At 39.9% G+C, this 25,126-nt stretch overlaps 3 protein-coding genes across 24 annotated transcripts in view; 1 reads left to right on the top strand and 2 right to left on the bottom strand.

Moving 5' to 3' along the window:
* Zip48c (Zinc/iron regulated transporter-related protein 48C) overlaps positions 1-17,606 on the bottom strand; it is a 30,618-nt gene extending 13,012 nt beyond the window's left edge. Inside the window, exons 1-4 of one of the 3 annotated variants that reach the window (XM_070671205.1) lie at positions 17,012-17,606; positions 13,455-13,704; positions 11,432-11,583; positions 11,237-11,322 (exon numbers count right to left, since the gene is read on the bottom strand). In XM_070671205.1, coding sequence (XP_070527306.1) covers positions 11,237-11,322; positions 11,432-11,583; positions 13,455-13,704; positions 17,012-17,119 — 596 coding nt within the window. In that variant the 5' untranslated portion in view covers positions 17,120-17,606. Of the gene's footprint in view, positions 1-11,236; positions 11,323-11,431; positions 11,584-13,319; positions 13,705-17,011 lie in introns of all 3 variants that reach the window. The other 2 variants (XM_070671203.1, XM_070671204.1) reach the window with 2 other exon arrangements.
* Positions 17,607-18,042: 436 nt separating this feature from the next.
* Positions 18,043-20,105, top strand: LOC139111102 (uncharacterized Golgi apparatus membrane protein-like protein CG5021). Of its 4 annotated transcripts, none has more exons than XM_070671210.1 (6): positions 18,082-18,155; positions 18,224-18,416; positions 18,628-18,704; positions 18,784-19,018; positions 19,539-19,793; positions 19,878-20,105. In XM_070671210.1, exons 3-6 carry the CDS (start codon positions 18,640-18,642, stop codon positions 19,941-19,943), a joined length of 621 nt encoding a protein of 206 aa, XP_070527311.1. In that variant the 5' UTR covers positions 18,082-18,155; positions 18,224-18,416; positions 18,628-18,639; the 3' UTR covers positions 19,944-20,105. The 4 variants fall into 4 exon arrangements, with proteins under 4 accessions (XP_070527308.1, XP_070527307.1, XP_070527311.1 ...); XM_070671209.1 differs by having other exon boundaries at positions 18,083-18,155; positions 18,224-18,347; XM_070671207.1 differs by lacking the exon at positions 18,224-18,416 and having other exon boundaries at positions 18,043-18,155; positions 19,551-19,793.
* An 803-nt stretch (positions 20,106-20,908) lies between these two features.
* Positions 20,909-25,126, bottom strand: part of Lar (tyrosine-protein phosphatase Lar) — a 403,675-nt gene continuing 399,457 nt past the window's right edge. For all 17 annotated transcript variants that reach the window (XM_070671186.1, XM_070671188.1, XM_070671201.1 and 14 more), the window contains one exon: positions 20,909-25,105. In XM_070671186.1, coding sequence (XP_070527287.1) covers positions 25,037-25,105 — 69 coding nt within the window. In that variant the 3' untranslated portion in view covers positions 20,909-25,036. The remainder of the gene's footprint in view (positions 25,106-25,126) is intronic.

Genomic DNA, 25,126 nt, shown 5'->3' with positions numbered 1-25,126 from the left:
ATAAAGTTCGGTCGCCTATCTTTGAATTAAATTCACGAAGAGTTTAAATTTTTATGTCGCATGCTGAACTAGATGTGAACGTGAAAGTAGAAATTTTGAAAAAAAAAAAAAAAAAAACTTGAAGTTCTATTTTAATTGAATTTAAGAGACACGATAAGTTATCATTTAAAGAACAAGAGCTTCGCGGACGATTGATTTATTACAACTGCACATTTCAATAAAGAACTTCATACATAAATAAGATTTATTATAAAATAAAGAAAAAACAAGATTAATTTTGCAATTATGCGAGCAAATAGGATTTATTGATATCGGATCAATCGTCCGTGTATTACTATTCAGAATCATGGTAGATAAAATCTAGAGCTTGAATAAAATGGTGGATAATATAATAAACGCGCATAACACGTCTCGATATTGCGCCATCTCAATATTTATTTCTTCGGCCTGATTCGCAACAATGTTGCCCGTCGGGCACGAGTCGATCGGTTAAGATGCCATGACGAGGCTTTCCCCGCCGCGACGAGGCACGGCTCGGTTAAAGAAGCGTGTTCGACGAGAAGCAGAAGGAAGTCGAGGAACAGGATGAGGCGGGATGGTTCGGTTCCGAAGGTGGCGCAAGGATGTTCGCGCAGAGGATTCGGCCGCGCGCGCGAGAAAGAGAGACGAACACGGAGAGTACCGTGTCTATCGCGTGCACGAACGCGCGTGTATTACGTGCGTACGTACGTGTAGAAGCGCGTAAGGGAGCGAGACGGCGACGGCGCGGAGGAAGGGAAAGAAAGGGAAAGATCCGCGAATTCGCGTGTGCGCCCGTGCGGGAGACATAAAGAGGAATCTGAAAAAAGAAAGGAAAAAAAAAAGAAGGGCCGAGCGGAATGAAGGAAGACGAAAAGAAGAGGGAGAGAAAGCAAAGAGGCGAAATCTTGGTTTGTGGTGCATGCGTGTCATACGTACACGTGTACGTTAAAATGAAAGAGACAGGAGAGGAACGAGATAAAACGGCGAGCGCGTAGAGGTGCGGAGAGCACAGGGTCTCCGCGCGAGAGAGCGAAAGGGGCGATGAAGAGGGAACGAGAGAGAGAGACGGATCGAGAGAAGAGGTGGAGGCAGAAAAAGAGAGAAAGAGAGAGAAGAGGAGAGGGAGACTAAAGGACGGGAGAACGCGGAGGAGGGCGAGAGGGGCAGGAAGGAATGCATGGGAACGAGGCGCAAGCGGGCCGACCGCGATTTGCCCGTCCCGCATTCCACCAACGCCAAGGCGAGCTCTCCGGCTCTTTCAGCTCCGTGAGTCCCGAGGGGGATCAAGGAGGGGGAGAGAGAGAGGGCCACCGGCCACGGACTAACGCCATAAAACCATAAGACCGTAAGATCAACCCCGACGCCGCCGCCGTTGTAGTATCCGTCTCGGTCTCGCGTCGCGATTGCAGTGATTGGCCCACCCCCTTCGACACAGGGATGATTTCCGACACCTACGCCTCTCTCTCCGGCGCGGATAACCTTCTCGCAATCGCCTACGACTGCCCTCGATTTCCATACTCGAAGTGACACGTCGGTTTTACTCATTGTTATTCCGTTTCCTCTCTTCGTTCGCCGATTAACTCCGGAGATACGAAAAGGCTATTCCTAGCTTATGGGCCTTCGCGAACGTAGATCGCAGTGTAGAGATATAGCGTTTGAAAGCCTCCCCCCCTTCACCCCCAACCGGATAAGGATACGAAGCACCACTAACGACCGTGACATTTTTCGATCCGCGATCCGCGAAATGTGTCCCGCGTGATTTAGCGCTTTATTATCGCGCGCTCCTTTATCATTCTCGGTCCGAAGTAGTACGCCGTTTAGCGGTTCGCAACCGGAATCAATTAGCTCGCATTAGACCGATCGCGCCCGATATGAAAGAGAGGCCGAGCAGAAGAGTAAGCGAAGTGGAGATGGGCCGAGAAGTGCCACGAGTTTCTCCGCGTATCGCGGTATGCGGCGAACAAGATTAATCGCCGGCGAGCAGCGAGTACGGGTAAGGTATAAGGTAAAGCAGGTGTCTCGAGCAATGCAACAAAGCTACGATTCGCCGTCGTACAATTCCCATTAGGAGTCTAGGTGTCTCCGCGACGGAAAGGGAGAAGGAAGCAGGTCTGCGGACCAGAGGGAGAAAGAGAAAAAAAAAGAAAAAAAAAAAAAAAAAGACGAGATGGGCAGAGGCCGCGAGCCGCGGGTCTCGGTTAAGTCCCCGCAGACGATCGTGAGGTCGTCGTCGAGGGACATAACGGATCCGGCTGTTCCGAGTAAGGTACACGGCGCGCATGCGTAATGCCGTCGCATTCCAGACATTGCGAAGTCGCTGCACCACGTCGCGCCGTGCCGGTGCATCGGCCCGAGATGAAGAGAGCGGACGAGAGCGAGCGAGGAAGAAGCGCGAACCGGCGAGCCGGTGAACGTGAGGAGTGCATCGCGCGCCGACCGATCGGCTGTCAGACGTAGGTAACGTCTAGGTGATACGTTTTAGAACTTTCGTCGGGTAGCACGGCCGAAAGAAGGAACTTGTCGCGGACGAACGCGGCTCGCGAGTCGCGGGCAAATGTATTTTCTACGTTGAACAGGTGAAGCCGAGTCGAAAACACGTCTTTATTTCGAGGCATTAGGCACGAGCGCGCTACGAACAGACGCGGAAAGGTCAGGAAGATATGCAGATACTTTTATGAACCGGCCGATTGCTAAATTAACGTCATGCTAATCGCGCGTGTCAGCGCGAGCGCGCGAGCATTGCGCGGTAAGTGACATAATTGTTGAGAAATCTGCGGCGCGGTAAAGTGCAGCAGGTGCCGCGAGGCCGATATAAATTTTAAAGTCAGGTTTTAATAGTTCCTGCCGCCGCAGAGGCGATCGAAAGAGGAAGCAGGGAGGAGAGAAGAAGAAGACGGCGAGAAAGAGGAAGGAGCGCAGGAAAAGGTATCGACAGGGCGAAACCGGTGGGGGAGGGAGAGGGTGCCAGGGGGAAGACGCGTGAACGCGAAATACGAGACGGGAGAAGTATCGGCGTGGAATGTCACTAGCTTAGAGAACGTCTCGCGAGTCCAGTTCTCAGAAAACGCTCCGACTCGCGAACGGCCGTGCCTGAATGATTATAAAGTGCATCGGCGAAACGGGAAGAGATGCTTATCGGCGTAATCGCGCTTCGTGGAATAATGAGGCAATCGGGGGAATCCGTGAAAGGCGAGACCACGGTAATCGCGAATGCGGTCTGTCGAACACGGGCCCTCGAGGCCCAGAAAAGCCCCGTCACTCGGCCGCCGATCGTAAGCTTGTCGCTCGAGAATTCCCCCCAGAAGTTCCGATAAGGGGATTGCGTTTTTAAATCGCAAGAGCTACGTGTCAACATATTTTAAGCCCGTTCACATTTTGCTAAATTCCTCCCGTTTCTAAAAAAAATAAAAAAAACTTACAACGGCAGACAGACCAATTCGCAGAACATCTTCACAAAAATCGAAAACAAGACATAAAATATCGGCTTATTTTATTCCTTTTTTTTCCTCAGAATACCTTTCGTATATATTAATTAAAAGCCAATCAAATTTAAAATTAGATTAATATTACCCTTTTATTGAAATAGAAATTAAATTATCGTTTCGCTATTTTAGACTTCCTTTGCGCAATTCTTTCCGATTATTTGAAGCACGTCGATATTACTCACTGCGATGTGTATCGCTTTTAAGACGTCAGCAAGAAATATTCCCCGTTGTTCGTCGCGGCAAATGATAATATTTTTACGCAACAGCCGTTATGTGAGTCACGCGATAGGAAAAAGATATACATGTTTTCTCGATAATCCCGGCCGTGGCAACGAATTCGGAAGCGCGGCGATGTTTCGGCGGCGCATCGGCAAAGGAGGAAATGCGCGATGCGATTCCCTTCCCTCCGTAATTTACATGCCGACGAGCACGGAGATTGGGAACGAGTGTTCGAGGAACTGGTCTGTGTCTCTCGCCGTGAAAATCGCCGACAACAGAAATTACTTCGACATGCACGGACCTCGGCCGTGCTAGGGACGGCTTGGGCTCTCGGTAACACGGGTCTGTATCGCGCCTAACTGCACGCGCGCACGTGCATCCATAAGTGCGGCCTATGCCTAAACGGGAAGTGCTATATCGTACTTGACTTCCGTCGCTATTAGCGCACGTCAGAATTAGTTTTCCGCGTGAGATAAGCACCGGCGGGTACGAAGTGCCCGTAACGATTAAGGATACGGAGAACGGGCCCAGGGTTTTACGGGGACCGTAACAGAAACCAGGCCACGTCACAGTCGACGGAGCACCGAAGAATGTTCCGCGGACAGTCGAGTTATTAATTCAGCATTGCCGTGTTTAACATCAATTATATGGACATTATCGATTAAGTGGAAATAATATTGTGACATAAAATTAAAAACACTTCTGAGAGTTCTGTATCCCGGTGGTAAATTCAGCGAGTCGAATGGAATTCTATGAAGCTACAAATCTACTTGAAATTAAAATTATACTTTTAAGAAATTAATAAATTTTTTTTATTTAATTAAATTAAAATTTTAATTTCTTTCTTTTTTTTTTAACAAAAAAAGAAAAGTCTGTCGTCAATGTTTAACGCGAAAAAAAAGGAAGCATCCCTCTCTATCTATACCTGACGGACACAGCATCGGAAAGTTAAACGCCACTTTCGTGTCCGACAATCCGCTGACACAAATTAAGAAACCCGGGGCGTCGTTGAAGATAAACATAGCAATATCGAAAAAATCAAAAGCTCTTTATCTCGATCTTTATGGCATATCTCAGACTGAACGTGCACAGGATATCGAGAAGAAACGAGAACAGAATGAAGATAAAGAAGAGAGGGAGAATGATGAGGGCGGTAAATTTTAGGGCGAAGGGGGGCCAGGGGGAGGGGAAGGTAGAAAGAACCAATACAAGCGAAGGCGTAAAAAGAGAGGACGAGGAATAAGGATGAGAGGAGACTAGAGAAAGAGAAGAAAGAGAAGAAAGAAGAACCGCGGTGAGCGCCGGTCGACCGGTATATAATAAGGCAGTCGGGAGAGGATAGCACTGAAATGAGATGGTTTCGTCGGCAGCTTTGTCCGGCGCCATGTTTAACATAGCACCACCTCATCTACGTGGCGCAGCGACTCGGGGGACCCCGCGGTTCCCCTGCGTTTTTACACATGTTCTCCCTCTTTATCCCTCCTCGTCCCTCCGTCCTCGTCGCTCCCTGGCCATCTCCTTGTTCAGAAGCAGCTCCGCGAAAAAGGACGAGCAGGAGGAACAACGGGGGAGAAGAGACGAACGAGAAGGAGAAGGGTCAGTGTATACAAATCAGATTCTCGCGCCCTTTGTGAGATCGTACTCCGCCTACGGTGATTCGAAACGCTGTCCGCATTTACGGCGCGTCGTAAATAAATTTCGGAGAAACGCGTTCCCGGACCACAGAGTATACGCCCGCGTACCGTGTGATAAAGGATCCCGCGCCGCGTTATCGCGTACCCAGCGCGCGCGGATGTTGTCCGTCATTGGGATCCATATTCGAATTAAAGCGTCAAATTGTATCGGCCGGAGACGTTTAATTTAACGCGCCGCGTATGAAATGTACCGAGATTTTGATAAGACTTTGATAAAAAGATTATACGAGTTTTATTACAGAAATATGAATTATATCCTTAATTTTTACTTTCCCTTTTTTTTGTTTTTCCTATTTGCAAAAATAAATAAGAAATTTAGAGTTGTTAAATTTCTTTTTTTTTTAATAAAAAAAAAAAGCGCGAATAGAAGGAAGAAACAAATAATAGACCCACATTCTCGTAAATAGTGAGTCAGTACTGGATCTCCTTGAACGATTTGCAACGGACGCAAATCGGCCTATACCTTTCCATCTACCTACTGTAAGGTCTCTCTCTCTCTTTTTCTTTCAATTTCTTATCGCATCTCCTCGTCGGTCGTTCTGCAACATCGACGGTGATCGTTGCCGCGGCGGCAGCAGAAACTGCGAAACGTTTCATTCATAATTCTTTCAGCGCGGCAGCGTACCGGAACTTATTGCCACCTCCGCTACCGCAGGAGTTATGTTTCCTTGAAAAGGACGCGACGCGAACGTAGGTCGGTCGCTGATCAATCGGCCTGTCGCCCGAGTTGCGCAAAAATATCATTTCCATGACGATGACGTCTCGACGGGCGTTCTCCTTGACCGAAACGCCGTGACAACGATCTCCTTCGAGCCTTTTTTATCTCGCTCGTTGCGGATATTGCAAATCGATAACGCGATTTATGAACGGAAAGCTCTCGAGCTCAGACACAAAATCGCGATGCTTACGTAACGGATACGCTAAAAGATTATTATACCGTGATAATTTGGTTTTTCAAAGTAAAAGAAGCGATGGCATCTTTTTCCTTTTTTTTTCTTTTTTTGCCGTTTCCCCTCTTAGATCCGTTGCGCTTCCTGTTAACGATTTACATCGCGGGAAAAGTTACCGACGCTACGATAAACGTGCAAAAAGAACTTTTCGGCTTGTACTAATTTTGCAAATAAAATTTCTACGCGCGAGCCCTTTGAGCCTCTCGCCTTCTTCGAAATAAAAGTCTACAATTAAGATAATTAATTTCGCACGGCTCATCGATGAGAAAGAGAGAGAGAGAGAGAGAGAGGATTGGCCTTCCTCTCGAATGAGCGGCTCTCGAGAGCACCTCTCGCTCCAAAATTAGAAACTCGCACTCTTCAAACGCCCTTCCACTTACACAAGGTCCATCGTTAAAAGCAAGCGCGGCTCTAACCGGGGATCGCCCTGTACACATGCAGCGGATACTCTACGGCGCGGACCTGTAGCGAGCAGCTGAAAATATATGCAGGACCAAGGGGGTTAATCGCAATCGTCGTGAGAATGGTATGTCGTTCGTTACGAACTGGTCGAGACAGAAAAGGGCATGGGCTAGGGTCGCCCAAGGCTGAGCGATTTTTCCAAACGAGCATCGGGAGTGCGGTCTTTCTCCCTCCGTACCTTTCTCCCTTTCTCTCTCTCTCTCTCATTCGCGGTGTGGTCGAAACAGGACCAACTACTACTCGGTAGCTCGGTAGCGCCGAAAGCGTTACAAAGCGCCGTTGCGTGCCGTTGTCAGAATTTCTCTCTTATTAGGACTTGCCAATAACGGGCGCACGCACACCGTGGGAAGTTTCACTTCCGAAATGGATACATACCCGGCTACCGTCTTACGCGGCACCGCCGGCTTTCCGATCGCTCTCGAGGTGACGGCGCTAATTATCCTCCCGGCGCGAAAGTTCCCAGGTCGAATTGCCGCAGTTTGTCGCGAATATCCCGGGCGCTTTCGTACGCGATATTAATTGCCCGGTTTCTCATTGGCGGTCTTAACCGTCGCCGGGGTACGGGCCGTTATCTCTATTGTCGTTCGGTAACAGATAACGTTGCTCAATTTTGCATTATATCTTCGGCGAAACGGTTATTCCGCTCGTAATTAAGCGCTCATATTGCTCGCTTCGACTTCTGGTTGCGATAACTAAACGACGTTTTCGCGTTTGAAATTAGTGCCGCGTATCGTAAGGTCACACTTGTTGCGATATGCCAGCGGGACATGTAAGATGCGTTAATAATTACATCATACACATGAAAAGTAACAATTAATATTAACAACGAATAGCATTTGCGTGTCTCTCATTGTTATTAATTGTTACCTTTCATGCGCGTAATGCACATGCGTGATCACTTTATTTTTTTTTTCTTTTTAAAGAAACTGTCCTCGTAAATGCTGGCTTAAGTTAGCCGCGAAACATTTCATCTTCATTTTTATAAACAATCGTATCTCGTAACTTTTCTACCGCACCGCGAAAAACGATTTAATTACCGAGGAAGACTCGCCAGAATAACGCGATCTATAAATTAATCGTGAAAGGCCGGGCAACAAATGTGAAGCAACGGTATATCTATTTTCAGCAATTTTTTTTTTAATCGCGGACCACAGATGAACGTGCCAGCAACTATGAAAGAGAAGGACAGCGCGCGTCATTATTTACCGTCCATTCGCCTCTATTGTCTGACCGCTTATCGCTATTGTGAAGCTTTATCATTCGTTTATTACGTGAGATTAACAAAAACACATATTGCCCACCTCCCTTCTGTATCTTATTTACAATGCGAGTGAATCATTCGCCTAAAAAAAAAAAAGAAAAAAAGAAAAAAAAAAGAGAGAAGTGCAGCTTCTGCCTAAGCAACAAAGGAGCTCCGCGAGCGCGCATTAATCTTCACGTTTAGCGAGTACCGGCACGTCCTTCAAAGTTTTCGATTTTCTCGTTAACGCAACGCGGGACTTGGCCGGCCTGCGGGGCCCTCTCTCGAATTCTCAAACCGCGAGGCATACGCGGAGAAAGGCCTGGCCAGTTTACGCTCGCCGTTGTGTAAGAGCGACATGTAAGCGCGATGTGTCCAACGTATCCATTCGCGGAATCACGTAACGATCGTAAATAAGTCGTCGGGAAACGGCGAATGCCCGTGTATGGAAGGCCGCTACGCGAATTGCAAGGCGGTGGTACGTCAAACGGCAATGATCCCGGCGGCCGGGCGAATCGGAAATGACGCTCCGCGTTGCACGTGCACGGCCACGTGCGCGCGCGCTCACTCGGCACGGTGATAAGCTTCTCGGGGTCTCTTGCTCAATATCGCATTAAGATCTCTCGCTAGATTAGCCCGGCGCGATTATAGCTTCATTAAGAGGAGCATAAAGCCGCCTAAGGTGCGGCGCGTCTGCAAACATCACCTCGCGAAGGAACGGTGCACGGAGAAACACGCCGCGGCTCGTCGATTCGTTAAGCTTTCCCACCTTACGCTCTTGTAACTTTCATCGAATCGATTTTAATCCAATTTCAAAAGTAAATTTTTTTTTTTTTCTTTCTTTCTTTCTTTCTTTCCCTCCCAATAAAATTCGCCGGATAAAGAGCGTCTGCTTGTTGACCTATTAAATACCCGCTTCTTTACGTTCGGCTTTTAATTAATTAACGATAAGGGTAAAAAAATTGTTGACCTAAAAATGAAGACCTGAGGCTAATGGATTACATATTCCGTGTATCGTTTGCGTTTCCTACGATCTCGATGTATTTCAACGAGCATATTAAGCGATACGGAAATGTCGATATTCAGCGCACCGAAAACGAACAATTGATCTCAATTGTACTCGAATTAATCGCAATTAAAATCCGGAGTGATCGTCATTGGTTGAGGGAGGGTAGGGGGGGGAATAATGACCAAGGGAAATCTTGAAAAATCGGGAAATCTTCCCGAGGGGACGTCGCACGCGCGACGCGCACGGCGAAATTCACGAAAAGCTAAGCGCGAGGGACGAAAGCGAGTTCGAAGACACCGGCAAAAGGACGAGAGGAGTTAGAGCGAGCGGGCGCGACGCGGGGGAGGGCGAGAGGGGAATGGGGGCGAGCAGCAGCGCGAAAGAAGAAGCGGGACACGTAGGCGCGGGGTAGGTAGGCAAGCGGAGCGGCGCGAGGAACGACGGAGGAAGAAGCGCGAGAGGGGAGGGGGAAGAGGCGGAGGGGGACGTCGGAATGGAATGCGCGGCGCCTAGGGCTCGTCGAATTCCAGGGCCACACGTGCCCTTCACTCCCTGCGCGCCCGCGCGCCGCGGGCAGGCACCGACCGGAGCCAATAAACTTCGCCTCCAACTGGCGGCCGCGGTCGACCACCATAGAGCTCATTCATGGGGACCTCCTACCACGCCGCCGATGCGACCGAGCCGGCTCCTCTCGCTCAATCGCATCGCGGCCTCGCGGCTACGCGACGCGTGAACCTACACGATTATCGCGGATACGTACGTTGCGTCCGCCGCAACTGAGAGGGGGAGGGAAATTCTGTCGATCGAAAACTTGCAAAATATTGCCACTTACTTTGTCCGGCTGAGCCGACGTTAGACTTAGCTCGGCGAGAAACGGCGGGGAAGATGGCGGCGCAAGACCCGTGGAAATCCATTTGGAAAACTTCGGCTTTCGTCTCTCTTCTCGGTTCTTACGCGCTTCGCCGATAGACCGACCGACCCGGAACGCGTGGAGAATGACGGACAAGCCAAATCGAGAAACGTACCAAGAGAGATTACAGCCTGTATCACCGATTTCTTTCACTAGTCAAACACCGTGACCGACTTTTTTATGAGGCGCCGAAGAGACTACACACTACTGCCACCTAGCACGGATTTAGGACTTTCTTACTCTAGTTTATCCCCGACCGGTATACTTGCTCGATAATAGAGATTTTATGATACTCAAAAGATATCTTAAAATCAGATTTTAAGCAATTAAATTTGTTAAGAACATTAAAAATATTAATCTTTTTCTTGTTTAACGCGTTCAATATATTAATATTAAATTCTTCTATATATAAATTCTCCTATATGGAATCCGGTTGTTTTTATTACATTAATTCACAGATTAGATTAAGATGAGTTGTTTATCGATACAAACCTGTTGCTTATCTCTTACAAGAAAAGAAAGCAGAGCCATTTCTTACTGCGGCGCAAAACGTACTTTTGCTACAGTTATTTAGATTCCTTTGATACTTTTCTAATTACATTTATACTTTATTATACAAAACTGCTCACTTAATTAAAGTTAATTCTGCTTGGAATGCGATATAATATCGTAACTTTGCAATCAAGATTTAAGGTGTATTATTTTGTTTCTGTAAACTTTGAATCTCATTTTCTATTCATAGAATATTAAAAATTATGTAATAAACACACGAAGGGACTATGCAATTTAAAATGTTTTTTTTTATCAGCCTATATATCTATCCTTCTTGATTACTCAATCAATTGAATAGGTGAGATTGATCTAAACTACTAAATAGGACCTTTTAACAATGTTTAATGAAGGCTGTACTAATACTAGTATGCATCATCGTTTAACTGAACAGTATTCTTTCTAAAGATTTTTTTTTTTTTAATAAACACATTTTCAATCAAATTTACTAAATTGAATGCAATTACCAAATAATAATTTTAAAAAATATACCGATATATAATGTTAAATATGTAGTTTATCAGAAATTAATCAAATATTTGCATTTATATAAATAATACTACTTAAATCTTTCTCTGTAACAATAGCTATCTTGCACGTGCATTCCTGTTATTCTATCCTTTTCCTTTCGGTTTATTACAAGCTACATATCCTGCTGATATTCGCTATACAATACACTTATCTCTGTGTAGCTTACCTTGCATTTTCAAAAGTTGCTGACGCGCTACTTCCTATTGCTGCGAAGCCTACTCCAACCGCAAGCCCCTCAGGAATATTGTGGACCTAATTGTAAAATCGAAATGTTTTATATTAATTAATAATTCACTTTATATCTATGGGAATGATATTTCCATAATTTTATAAAATTATATAATTGCGTATAAATATATACCGTGATTGCGACAACGAGCAGCAATATCCTTCGCCATTGATTATTTTTCGCCTCGTTATTGGGATCTTCATAAACAGTCCCAATTTCCGCCGATTCTGATGATCTGTTTATACTCGTGATTTGTCGCCGTCTACTATTCTGTTCGTAGAAGCCTGAAAAATTAAACATTCACAACAACATTTATCGTATCTCATTAGCAAAGAAATTTCAAAAACTTGGCCGTGAGAACAGGGCCACCATGCAAATGCAAATTTTTGTACAAGATGAAGGGCTAAGAGGAGTTCTTTACGCATACGAGGCTTTCGATTTTTGAAGGTGGATTTATTTAGGCAGGATTAATAAGATCAGTTTTTTCAACTCCATAGAACTTTCCACACAAACCTAAAATATTAATTTTCTTTTAATACGTTCTATTTTACCTGATTTAAATATATATTTTTATAGGTAACGTTTTACGTGGACGTGCACTTTGAATTAATGGTAAGCTTAAATTGTGTATTTTTAGTTTTGTTGTTTCTCGTTTCGTTTATGTTCACATCACATTCTCACTGTAGTAATTTATACCTCTCAGTTTAATTGCTGTGTTTAATTGGTTTCGGACAGACATTATTATTTATTAGTTTAGATTAGACCTGTGTGTTCAAGTTCTATGTTCTACGAATAATGTCATGCATATGGTAATATAAAGCTTTGGGATATTTTTGGCGTATATGTAAATTAACTATTCATATTTCTATCAGACGTCGTTTCTTTCACAGAAAACATGTACTATATTAATTTATGCAAGCTATGTATTTAACTGGAATAAGCAATAACCTCTGGTTTAATATCTAAATAAATTCATTTAAATATTAATTTAAATATTTATGTTTAGACATTAATTATATTCATTTTTTTATATTGCTTAGATAGAAAGTTACGGGAACTACAAATAACGGATCTGACCAACGAATATCGCGACGAATTCATCAGTTACAGAGTTGTGATACGTTGAACTTAATATTCCGCATAATATTCGGTGTGTTGACTCTTTCATAATGCGTAAAAATGCGTAGACGTAGCGGGCGAGATTCATAAACAAATCGAGCGGGCGACCTCGCGAGACTAATGTTATGACTCCCGCATTCCTTTCCCGATGGTTGAGCGGTACAAAGTTATTTTTGGGTAAAAGAATATTACACGCGAAAAAAAAATAATAATTTAATCTTACGAAATAATAAAAATTAATTTATTTTCGCGGCCCTAAGTGAGAGTCAAGCAAGATAGTCAACCGGCCTACAATAAAATATTTACATCTCTTTTTTAAATGTAGTAATTTAATTAATTATTTAATAAAAATTTTTAGAAACTAAGATAAGTTTTTTTTTTTTTAATATCAGCATATATTGCATTCCTCGAAGCTATCAAAGAACAAAAAAAAAATAAACAAAAAGAAAAAAAATACTCAGGTTGAAATTTAAACTTAAATTGCCTACATCATGATCTTCATCAAGCAAGTTCTGCTATAAAACAGTATGCAGATAATAGGAATGGTAATAATTTTTTAGATAAGCATTTTTTATCATGCTACATGCAAATATTATAACCTGTACTGGTTATATGAAACGAATATGACAATTTTTATATAAATCACGATTTAAAAGAATGCTTATTCCCAAATAGAGAACCAAGTATATCTGCGATAAAGCAAAGAGGGGCGAGTGTACATAAACGTTCATATACATATACAAAGAGATATATGTATATATTATATACAATATATAGATATATATATAGTCACGAACTGATCCCATTTTTCAAGCCTATAAAGAGAAATAGGAAAAAAAAAGAAAAAAAAAAGAAAAAAAAAATAGAAACTGCGATTTGACGAGAGAAGAAAATGAGATACCATCGATAGCGGTCGATTCGACACGAGCGTGCATTTTCCCGCCGGATATCTGTACGTCGTTATACGAATCATAATCATCGTCTAAATCCTCGTCACTCTTTAGTTTCGCAATGATCTTGCGTCTTTGTTTCGTACCGACTGATTGCATAGCTAAAAGCACATTGGGGGACTGAATGCCGAGGGTGGATATCAACACGTCCGTCCCGTATACGAACGCCGCGCCGACGAGAAATCCAACTGCGACCGGCACGAACGCGTACTCGCCCTCCGCTCCGTATATCTTGCTCTTGGTTGCCATCTCGATCGCCGGTGCCAGCAATGACCAGTAACTCGCAGCCACCATCACACCAGCGGCGAACCCCAGGCTGACATCGAGGAGCTTGCGCTGAAACGGAAACAAATCATTATAGACACATGAACGGGCTCCCTTCCTCGAAGATTTGAACGAATGGACCTAGGAAAGAGGATCTTTTTACTTTTAATTCCTGCAATCCCTCCTAAGTAATCAGATCTAAACATGACACGGATCATCTAGCATGATTTCTTCTACAATTATTATTGTATTTGATAATATAAAAAAAATATATATATATCTTCTCTGGAATGTCTAGATTTTTGTTTCTCTTTCAGCTCCTAATCAGTGGGATATTATTTTTCACTTCAGTAACTAATCAGTATTTGAGAACTTGTACTACTTTTTTGAAATATATATATCAGGCGTCGATGTTGCCTTGAAATAAAAATATCACATTGACAATTACAATCTAGATTTCACTTTGAAACGTGTGCATGTTTGTTTTTACGATTTTGCCAAGCTCAGAGCAATCTGCAAATCTGATTTAATTTCCGTCGAGACACAAGGGGTGCGGCAGATATTTACTTGGAACACCCACGTATTAAACTCGCGAGGGAATATATAAAAATATGTCTGTCAATATTTTATGAGTAATTCATGTCTTATCTCGTAATATCAGTGAATAGATATTCGATCACCAACGTCAAAATCCAATATTTTAGATTAATCCCAAATTTATACCAACTAGGTAAACTCTAAAATAAATGTAACACCGGAATTTTGTCAAATGTTGATAGTTCTAGGTCAAACTAATCTCACGCGAATATTAAACTGCGCCGTACGTTCTCAATAATTTTATATGAAAATATTTAATTGATATAACTAAATAAAATAAATATTTTTTCATGAAGAAAACTACAATAAATTAAAAATAACACGAGGTGGCAAACACAGTTGTTTAGTAACTGTGCGTACCGCACGAACATCTGCGTTTGCAGACTCTTATCGACCTTAACTCAATTTGTTATAATTTAATCAAACCTTGACAATCACTAAGCATAATGTAAGACTGCTTTCTTACAGTAATTTTGTTTCTAATCTAATTAATATTTTAGAACAAGCAGCTCAGTATTAATTATACAAATATTCTATGCAGAGAACTTTGAAATGGAAATAATTTGCTATAAATTGGCATAGATAATGCTTTTTTACTTTTTTAATAAAATTTAAAAGTTAAAATCTAACAAAGGCATCTCATTAATTTTTATAACTTCAAGCAAAAAACTTGACACGTTATTTTAACAAGATTGCTTTTTCTTTGTTGTCATTTTATGATTTTTTTAGCATTAACAACTCTATATATTTATTTTATTATATCTACTTGAAAATGGAAACGTACGGTCTTATCATATCTCATTTACATTATAGTTCAACAGTTTAAAAAGTTCAACATATTCCATTAAATACAAAGTAAGACACCAGTCGTTATGTTCATTAAAATTACAATTTTCACAATCAATATGCAGTGTCGCATTAGAAAATGTTATGCTATTTTACTATCGTATCTAGATTACAAAACAAGAAAAAATACTATAAAATGTATCGATAAAAACATAAGTAATAATGGCAACTCCTATCTTTTTTAACTATTATGTAAAGATATGCTACGATATTAGAATAAACTAGAGCTTATTACACAACGGTTCTTGGATACAATTTTTTGTAAAATATTCCAAATAGGCACGTCAACGTAAAAATTTTAAGTTCTGTATAAACGGACAAAGCATTTTATTGTTACATTTACGTATAATTATAAATAATTACGCGCAATTAACAAATATTATTTGTCCGAATTGTGCACGACGAATGACAAAATTGCAGCCACTGGAAACTTGAAATGTTAGAAGTAAACTATAAAGACATTATTTTTCAGAAGTACCAATTAAAGGTAATATTTATTGCCCACATCCGTTTTTTAAGGTAGTAATATAAGCGAGCAAGGTTAAAGAATAATAATACAGAGAAAATTTGTTTAATGATCAGGAATGACGTCAAGTTCATTTACGATTCGAGATCTCGAAACATACTTTACTCAGTCGTTTAATTTTTTATTCAATAAAAGAATAAAATAAAATAGAAAACGTGTATATCAAAGATGCTTCAAGGATATTAACATTAAAACAGCCAGAGCACAAGTTTGTAATTTAAAACGAGAAGCTTGCGGATCCAACGTTTTAACGAGTTGGCCTGTTCCAGCGTTAATAATTTTAAAAGTCCACGGCTGCGATCGTGACTTGTAATAAAATGATTAGCCCGACGAAACAAGAAATCGTGTTACCTAAAGTTCGTCGTCCAGGTTAAATCCTCCTGCTTTTGACTAAGCTTCCGATTTCAGACTTCCGACCAGTTACGCGTAACTTTGTATCCGACAGGCGGAACGCGGCGTTTATTCTTCCTCGTGTCCGATGTTTTCCGTACGAAACGAGGACGATCGTAATTCGCGTGCAGATGGACAAGTATGCGTGGCAAACTAAACTCTCTCCGGCTATAAGTCAGCCATGTTTGCGCACGAATTGAATCGCGTAAAGGAAGCGGCGGATTACGCGCCAATCGTCGCGCGCCGTCGATAGTGGCGGCGATTGAAGTGACAATTCTAAATTTAAATTTACTGTGAAAGACCGCGTTGGAAAAGTCCTGCTTACGTAAAATTAATAATCGAAGCCTTGTGTCCGTCGCGAAAGGTCTCTAATTAAAAATGCCCGTCGACGGCCCGATTGAAGTTTGATAACGTGCGTCAAGAAATATCGATTCGCGCCAACGTTGAAATGTCACTTTTAAATGCCATCAATTATTTTTGTAAAGAAAAGTTTTACGTAAATAGAAGAAAAAAAAAAGTCAATAGCGTGGGTCTACTGTAGCAATATTGATATAGGTTTAAATACTTTGTACACCTGTGTATTAATAAGCAAAGAATACTATCAATCTCGGGTTTTCAATAGACTATATTTTAAGGAAAAAAAAAAAAAAAAAATTAAAACATCGCAGAAATAAAAAAAATGAGTCAAGGAAAAACGTATGTTACATTTTTACTTTTACGTTGCGAGTATTTTCTGTTCTCGAAACAAGTATCACGTATAGAGAAAAGAAGCAAATCGAAAGGTGTAGAAAGTGCAGAGAATAGACGCGAGTCTTTACGGCGCGGTGTAAGCCGTGCAGCAGCTGTACCAATTTATGTCAACTTTCTCGCTTGGAAAGAGCCGAGTTTCGCGCACGGGTGGACGCGCCGGTAAGGTTAACTTCTCGCTGACCTGCGAGATTAAGATACGGCGCCTACGGTCTCGTCTCGAGCGCGAGGAATGTCAATGGTGCGGCGCAAAGAAATTCTGCTTGTACTTACTTGCTTTCCCCGAATGACAATGACGAGCGCGGCGCCGGCCGCGGTGAGGGCCCATGTGAACAGGGTCCCGAGGAGAGCCTGGGTGATCGGTGAATAATCCTTGAGCATCGTCGTGGGTGCAGCTTCCGTGTCACATCAGGCGAGAGCAGACCTAAGATCGGTCGACCGTGTCCCGCGACGAACTGGCGTCTGTGTGCTGCGCGTCCGCACGGAATGCACGGAACGCGAGATGCGGGAGCGAGCGAGCGGGCGGGCGAGCGAGCGAGTTTACAACCGCGGTCGTGAGAGCCGTACGGCGCGAGATCTCCGGTCGCTGCGTACACCCAGTCCCCCGCACTGCTTATCTTAACCACCGCGCGCACCACCGACAACACGATCTGCACTACCACACGCGTCACCGTCACCCGTGTCGCTTCTGGTCTACCACCACCGTTACGCGATGCGCGTGTATGTACCGCTGTACTGTACCACGATATGCGCCACCTCGTTTCACCATCGCGCTGACCACGTGCGTCAATCACGACTTCCGAATATCATAGCGCGTGGGCCGCACATACGTAACACCGTGCACACGAGCGTAATCTGCTGCACCGCGTCGCCTAATTATCGTACTCACACCACTGCGTGCTCTACTCGTTCCATGAGAGTTAGAATCAAATTAGATTTAAACTTCTTTTTTACAGTCAGTGGTCAGTGGTATGATGGTGAACAAAATGGCGCATGCACCGAGCCAATCAGCGCGCCGTCTTTCGTGCTCGGCCAATCAGCGTGCCGTCTCTCGTGCTCGGCCAATAGGCGCCGTCGGCCATGTCTGGTGACTTCGCACGATCGAGCTAGCCTTCGTCGCACGTGGTTTTCACACCGGTCGTCTCGCAATTTTGGTCCTCGCCGGCGGTATGGTCCAAGGTTCTGTCCGCGTCGCGATTACTTAACGATGTCAAGGCATTCACCTTGATCGTAAATATCCGACAGTGAAACGCCGGAACGTGAGTGTTGTCGCGACGCGTTTTGAGACCCGGTGGTCATTCGCGCGAAGAATTGCCAGAACGCCCAGAACTGCCACCAGTGTCACCACCTTGCGGACCGTAGCAGACGACGCACCGGAGGACATTAACGTCAACGTGCGAACATGGCGTCCGCCACGGTAAGTGCCCAACGTCGCGACTTTCCGCGCGATCGACTACGTACTGACGCCACATGGTTTTTTTTTAGTCGTAGCGCCTAACCACGAAGTATTGTTAAACGGAATATAAGTGTTGTTTCGTTACGGAGAGGAAAATAATTCTAGTTGGCGATAGGAAGGTCGCCACTCCGACATTCGCTTGCGCATTATACCGTACGTATTCGTAGCGTGCACCGACGAAGGGTTTGTACCTCGGCAATCACGCCCTTTGCGGAAGCGAATGTAGGTGTTCCTCGGGATTCGCCTTTGTGTCTTGTTCTTGTTTTCATTCACCTTTTTCTTTGATTTTTGTTTTGATTACTTTTCGAGAAATGCAAGTTACACTTTGAGTTAATTCATCCACGTCATAAAGATGCGAATATACAATAAATGCATGGAAATAAACGTATTTGCTCGATACTCCTTATCAAATAGTTCGCGATCTCGTTTATAGGTACCTTTACTGATGGATGACGACACGATTGCATTCGGTGAAGAAGAGGAAGCCGCCCAAAATGCTAACAAGCTTAAGTAATAATAACAAAGATATGTCGTTTACATGCAAATGAATCGTACTTTTAAGATAAAATATTGTCTTGTATAATTCTAGACACCCGTACGTTACACTGTTTCACTTGGCCTTCAGGATAGCGGCTATAATAGTTTATTTGGTTTGCGGTTTGTTTTCGAATAGTTTTATAGCGAGCTTTGTAACAGTGGTACTACTTTTGTCGGTGGATTTTTGGACTGTAAAAAATATTACGGGAAGATTAATGGTCGGCCTTAGATGGTGGAATTATGTGGATGACGATGGCAAAAGTCATTGGATTTTTGAATCTAGAAAGGTTCGCTTACTGTATACATATTCATGTACATTTCGGTTTATGTCTTTATACAATGACAATAGTCTGATGAATAAGAAAGTGCCTCTTTTTTTATATTTCTTGGTATCGACTGGAACATAATTTCATTCTGCATCTAAACGAAATATAAAGCCTATGTCATGTTATCCAATTTCATATCGCATAAGTTCCACTTACATAGATCATATTGAGACTTAGCTTTCAATTATCAAGTATATTTTTTACTTGTCACGTTTCAACAAACACTGATTTAATTGGATTGAGTAGTTCAAGGTTTACCAGCTGTTATATTTTTATGCCCTTGGCACTTTCTAAAACTATTTATATTCATTATTGCATTATGCAGTATAATTCATTTTAAATAGATAAGTTTTCAGTTCAGTTTGCCATTTATTGTAGTTTATATAATATATATATATATGTGTGTTTAGTTGGCATAAATTACTGAAATATGTTTTTCATATGTGTAAATCCAATGTCTGCTATGTGCCCTGTGTTTCAGGGTGCACAACAGAACCGCATTAATGCAACAGAGGCACGAATATTTTGGTTGGCCCTAATCTTATGTCCACTTTTTTGGTCGATGCTATTCATTGTAGCATTATTTGGTTTCAAATTCAAGTGGCTTTTACTCGTTTGCATTGCCATAGTTTTAAATGGTGCCAATCTGTACGGTTATGTTAAATGTAAAATGGGAAATGATCAAACCATTTCAGCGGCCACAAGTGATTTCATCAGGAAACGAGTGTTACAAAATGTATATAATCTTAGAACGCGAAATAATATCCTTTTCTTCGCGTGCCTGCTAAATATTTTTCTTATTTAATTCACTTTATTACAGGTTACCACGATGATGAGCAGGAGTCCTCCAACGAATAATTCTAATCAACCAACTAATGTAATATAAATTAAAAAATTTCAAAAGATTAATATATGTATATGTGCGTATATCATTTAAAATAAATATTCATATGATAATTTAATATTTGAAAATGTTTGTATATAATATCATGTCGGTATGAGTATCATTTAAGTATTATAAAATAAATCGTTATCAATCTGCACATTTTATATGAATATTAAGAATGATTTTTTATCCATCTTCCAGCACAAAAGTTGTACGTACATCTTTCAACGAAAAAGAACTCAAACGAATATTTATATTAAATGGAAGGAAACATTTGTGTTAGTACTAGTTTATTAATGCCACAAGGCAATACATAATGTACACGGTATTTTTCCTTGTCAACAGACTCTTCCTATTACACAATATTTATTTTGTATAGTTGTTAATTAGTAACATTGCATTTATCATGTTTTTTTTATTTTTTATTTTTTTTTTTTACCTCAGCCTGTTGTATTCTTTCTGGCAAGAAAGTATCACAAAATAATTTCCCATTCTTTCAACGATATTTAGTATTTGACTTATTCTTTGCATTTAAATTCATATTCTTCTTCGGATCCGCGTCACTTTACTGATTCATCTACAGATGAATTTGAGGCGATCTTATACACAATAACAAACTCGCTATATTGCACGGAGCTATATGTAAATAGTAGCCGATTGTATTTTATAATATTATCAAAACTGCTCCGAAGACTCGCGCGAGTTGTGTACATTTTCAAGAAGAAGAATACAACAAACCACATATCGTTTTCCTATACATTTTAGATCATTAAAAAATTATAAAGACTAATAAGGGTTACAATACTAAAATACAACATACACGAAAGTTTCGGAATGATACAAAAAACTTAGTGTAATATTATAATTATTACGTTATAATATAAATGTACGAATATTTTGTGGACTTCCTTGTAGCAGTAAATTTTAGTGAGTATAGATTAACGATATCAACTTATAACTAGTAGTATATTTATACAATAATTCAATTTCGTTTTATTTTTTTTTTTTGTTTTTTTTTTCGTAACGTATTTTAGCTTGGGACTTTAAACGTGAAGCCATTAAGAAGGTTGGCAAAGTACATGTGTTAATAATTACATTAGAATTTTGAAATTTATAAGTTCCTCATGAAAGTTTTGCCAAGTTAACCTATTAAAACTTAATACACTTCAGTAGACTAATGTAAGGAGAATGTTTAATGGGATGAAACGTTCAATAATCGTTACAGATGAATACTTATAATAATGATTTGAAAGTTATTTTAGCAAAAGTCTTTTCCTCTTTTTAAGAACATTATAATAAAAACCACAGGGTGTATGTATAGGTATGTATGTGTGTACGTGTGTGTATGCGTACAGGGCGTTTGACTTTTAAAGTTTATGAGCTACTGATTTTTTCCTTCTTGAGAAATGCTTGATAACGAGAAAACTACCATCACCAAAGCAATTAAAATAATTCAGCATTGTGAACTTTGAATGATTAATTGTACGATATCGATCAAAATAATGGAAATAAGTTAGTGTTATTTACAGATGAAACTTTTCAACAAACAACTTATAATTGCACAAATATCATTCATTCCTAAATCTTAATGTTCTAAAACATATTGTTTAAAGTTCAGCATTTTCAGTCATATATTGTGAGAGAGCTAATAAACGTTATCCAGTCATACACCATGTATAATATTTTATTAATAATATTTTTAAGAGCGTAAGTCTTTAAACTGATTACAGTCTTTGAAATTATCCACAAAAAAATTAGAGAATATTTTTCCTGCAGAAGACATTTGCAACTTAATTTATTTGAAAACATTTAGAAGAGCATGTTGCATAAAAAATATTATTAAAAATTAATATATAATTGAAATTATAAAAAACGTAATTCTATAAAACTATTATTGTATAAATGCATATTTTCTTTTAAATTAGATACTGCATATTACAGATACTGGAGTAAATAGCTGTTTATGGTTACATTCTGAAGGCCAAAATAAGTTTCTAATAAATTTGCTGCCATTGTCAGAAATATTTAACATAATAATAATTTAATATAGGTTACTTTAAACTTGTGTGTTACTATTATAAACTTTGAGACGTAAGGCAAATCGTAGAATTATTTTTATAATTAGTAATATCATTATATAGTATTATCATAAGTATTGCTACATAACAAATATAGAATAATGTTACCATTACACTATAAATTAGTGAAAAATTCCATGGTTGAAACAGTTTAGTCGGCAGTGAAAAATTTGATGTAATTATATAGCTACATATTATACTTTAATATTAATAAAATTAATTAAGTACTTTTCAAGCACGATGAATATATAATGGTGATTTGTATGTAAAATGGCCCTCAGTTTGGTAACAAAACAATATTGTGATTTTAAAACAAATGAGCTTTTTATGTAGAATTTAATTTATAAAAAAATACTTCGCTCGAAAGCCATTGTATAAAAGTACATTCATTAAAACAATGTGATAAATATAATTAAAAAAAAACTAAACCTAAGAAGTATTTTTTAAATATAAAAAATGGTAATTAATAAGTATGGACAGAATTAAATATTACGAATAGGTACAACATACTAAGTAGATTACACTTTTTTTCTGTTAAAACTTAACGCAGTAGTTTGGAAAATACCTATATCTTTTTTAAACATCTGTCCTTATGCACACTCGCTTCTCTTATGATATTTATATATATATATCTATATATATATTACTTATCATTTTATATATATATATATATATGTATATATTTATATAATATTACTAATGACAAACGGTGCTTTTATGTACATTTAGTCACAGTTCCTGACCCTCGAACCACTGTAATTAATTAATTGGATAAGGAGTATTCGAGCAAAAGCGTATAAAATTGTGGAATGCATAATTGCTTTCGTGTAGTTTGAAAATATTAAAAATATGTTTCTACATTTTAAAACAAATATAAAGTACACAGCCAAAAAAATGCCAAAAACCGAGAAGATTTACGATTGATACGTTACTTTATTTATTATTAGATGACGTTACGATCGTTATTGTACATGTACACTTTTTTTAATGATACTTTCTAAAATGTTAGCTAGAAGGTATTCACTATACCGAATAGTATCGTGTAGATTTCGAGAAAGATGTATAATCGAGCGTACAATTATTGTCCTCGTAAACTGGAGAGCATGCAACTTTAAATTGCAATACTTGTATCCGAAGTCGTTATTACTATACAAAATGGTTAATGTCACGATAGAAATAATTAATTGATATATTTATAAAATTATCTATGATTCAGTAAATTCACTATTTATATTAATCAATACAATGTATTTTTGTTCACCATCGCTGATCGTAGAGAAATGCATTTGAATATATTATTAATTCATCGATACAATTAGTGATTCCACATAATTCATAGAAGTTTTATAAAATTATTAGGTTAAATATTTTTACCGTAACAAATATATTATATATAACGATGTTCTTTATCGGGCATTTTTGGCATTGATTTGGCATTTAGAAACCGAAAAGGTATATATATTACATACGTCGATGATTTAACATATAATATAAATACTCAGAGTAAATTTTAGTCTAAAGTACTTGTAAACCAAAAGACATTGAACCGATGCAAATGGAATTGAATTTATGGCTACCTATTTCAATATATTTGAATGGTGAGTAGAAACATTCGAGGTAGAAGCTACATTGGAACTTTGTACATAAGGGTTCCGAGGGCTCGGGAGAACAGTACACGAATTCAACATACAGTGCTTCTATTTAAATTAGTTTTTTTCTTCTTTATAGAACGTGCACAAGTTTATTTGCGCACCTTGCATTGGATAGGCACCGTTTCCTTTCATCCTTCTTTCACTCAGGTTCTTCTTTCATTCTCACTTCCCTAATGGCGTTGCTTAATCTATCCTTAAAACAATTTCTTATAATTTATCTAACATTATTATAATGAGAAGATCCCTACTGTTCATAGTGAGTACAGCGTTAATAATTGTCAATTTGGCAGTATGGCAATTTTTTTTTTTTGTTTCTCGTGAGCGGAAATTTTCATCTCTCTCTTTCTTTATTTTGTAACGGCTAAAGAAAGTTATTGTTTTTCGATCCATCTTTCTTTCTATGTTAATAATTACTTGAAGAACATGCCGTGTATAGTGAATGGTACGTTTTTATTTTAACGATGTGCGTTTTGCACATCTAATTAATCGTATGCTTCGGTACTCTGATTTCTCTAACAGATATGGATGTCGACATTAAGACCATCGTGATAATCGTTCTTGTATTCAATTTGCTATTTGTGTAAGGAAGCACTCCTCAATAAATAGTAAAAGTTTTGATCTTCATTGTCTCACTTTGTAAGAGATACCACGCACAGAAAATGCACTATGTTTCGAGTGAGAAAGATATGGTCATAATATCTTCAGTCTATCTTAAAATTAGATTACCTAGACGTTAAAAAATGTTTTTCTTTTTCTTTTTTACGAATGTGACTTAACGATGGGATATGTTCGAAATTCACTAATTCACAAATATGATTCAACGCGATTATGACAGAATAATTTTGATTACGTCGTCATACTTAGCCGATTGACTATTTAACATGAAATAATGCCTAGAAATTAAGAAGTCTGTTTTCTTCGTACGTCAAAAAAAAAAAAAAAAAAGAATGGATCTACGTGATATCGTATAATCGCTTGTGCAATCACGCGTATTGTACGTACTTTTAAACGGCAGTTTTAACTCGCGTCATCGCGATGGAACTTTCAAATCTAGTTTCTAAAAAGAGAGTAGCTTAAAAACCAAATGCTTTTCAGCATGGGCGTTTTTTTTTTATATCAGGAATGAAAATTTCCGGCATATTCGCATTTACTGCAACATCATTGACTAAACATTTCATCTCTATAATATCTGCCCACGATACTAGTAATCGCGCTGCTACTGTATTTGTCCTTGGAAGGTACGAGTATGTCACACGACTTTATTGTACTAGACACGTCGTACTTTTGCTCTTTCGATATCTCTCTCGCCTCGCCGATCTCGTTTGTCCCTCGACAGATCTCTCTGCTCGCGCGTGTCGGCTTGTCAGTTGGCGTAATGATCGAAGGAGCCTAAATACTCCAAACTGGCTCGGTAGCAGAACTGATATTGATCCTATGAGCATTGTAAATCGCA

The sequence above is a fragment of the Cardiocondyla obscurior genome, linkage group LG22, assembly GCF_019399895.1.
Source record: "Cardiocondyla obscurior isolate alpha-2009 linkage group LG22, Cobs3.1, whole genome shotgun sequence".
Taxonomy (NCBI): domain Eukaryota; kingdom Metazoa; phylum Arthropoda; class Insecta; order Hymenoptera; family Formicidae; genus Cardiocondyla; species Cardiocondyla obscurior.
This window is presented reverse-complemented; position numbering and strand designations above follow the sequence as displayed.

Coding starts and splice junctions, on each gene's coding strand:
- LOC139111102 (XM_070671206.1), top strand. Junction 18,705..18,783: donor CAAAATGCTAACAAGCTTAA/GTAATAATAACA, acceptor GTATAATTCTAG/ACACCCGTACGTTACACTGT. Junction 19,794..19,877: donor GGAAACGAGTGTTACAAAAT/GTATATAATCTT, acceptor ACTTTATTACAG/GTTACCACGATGATGAGCAG.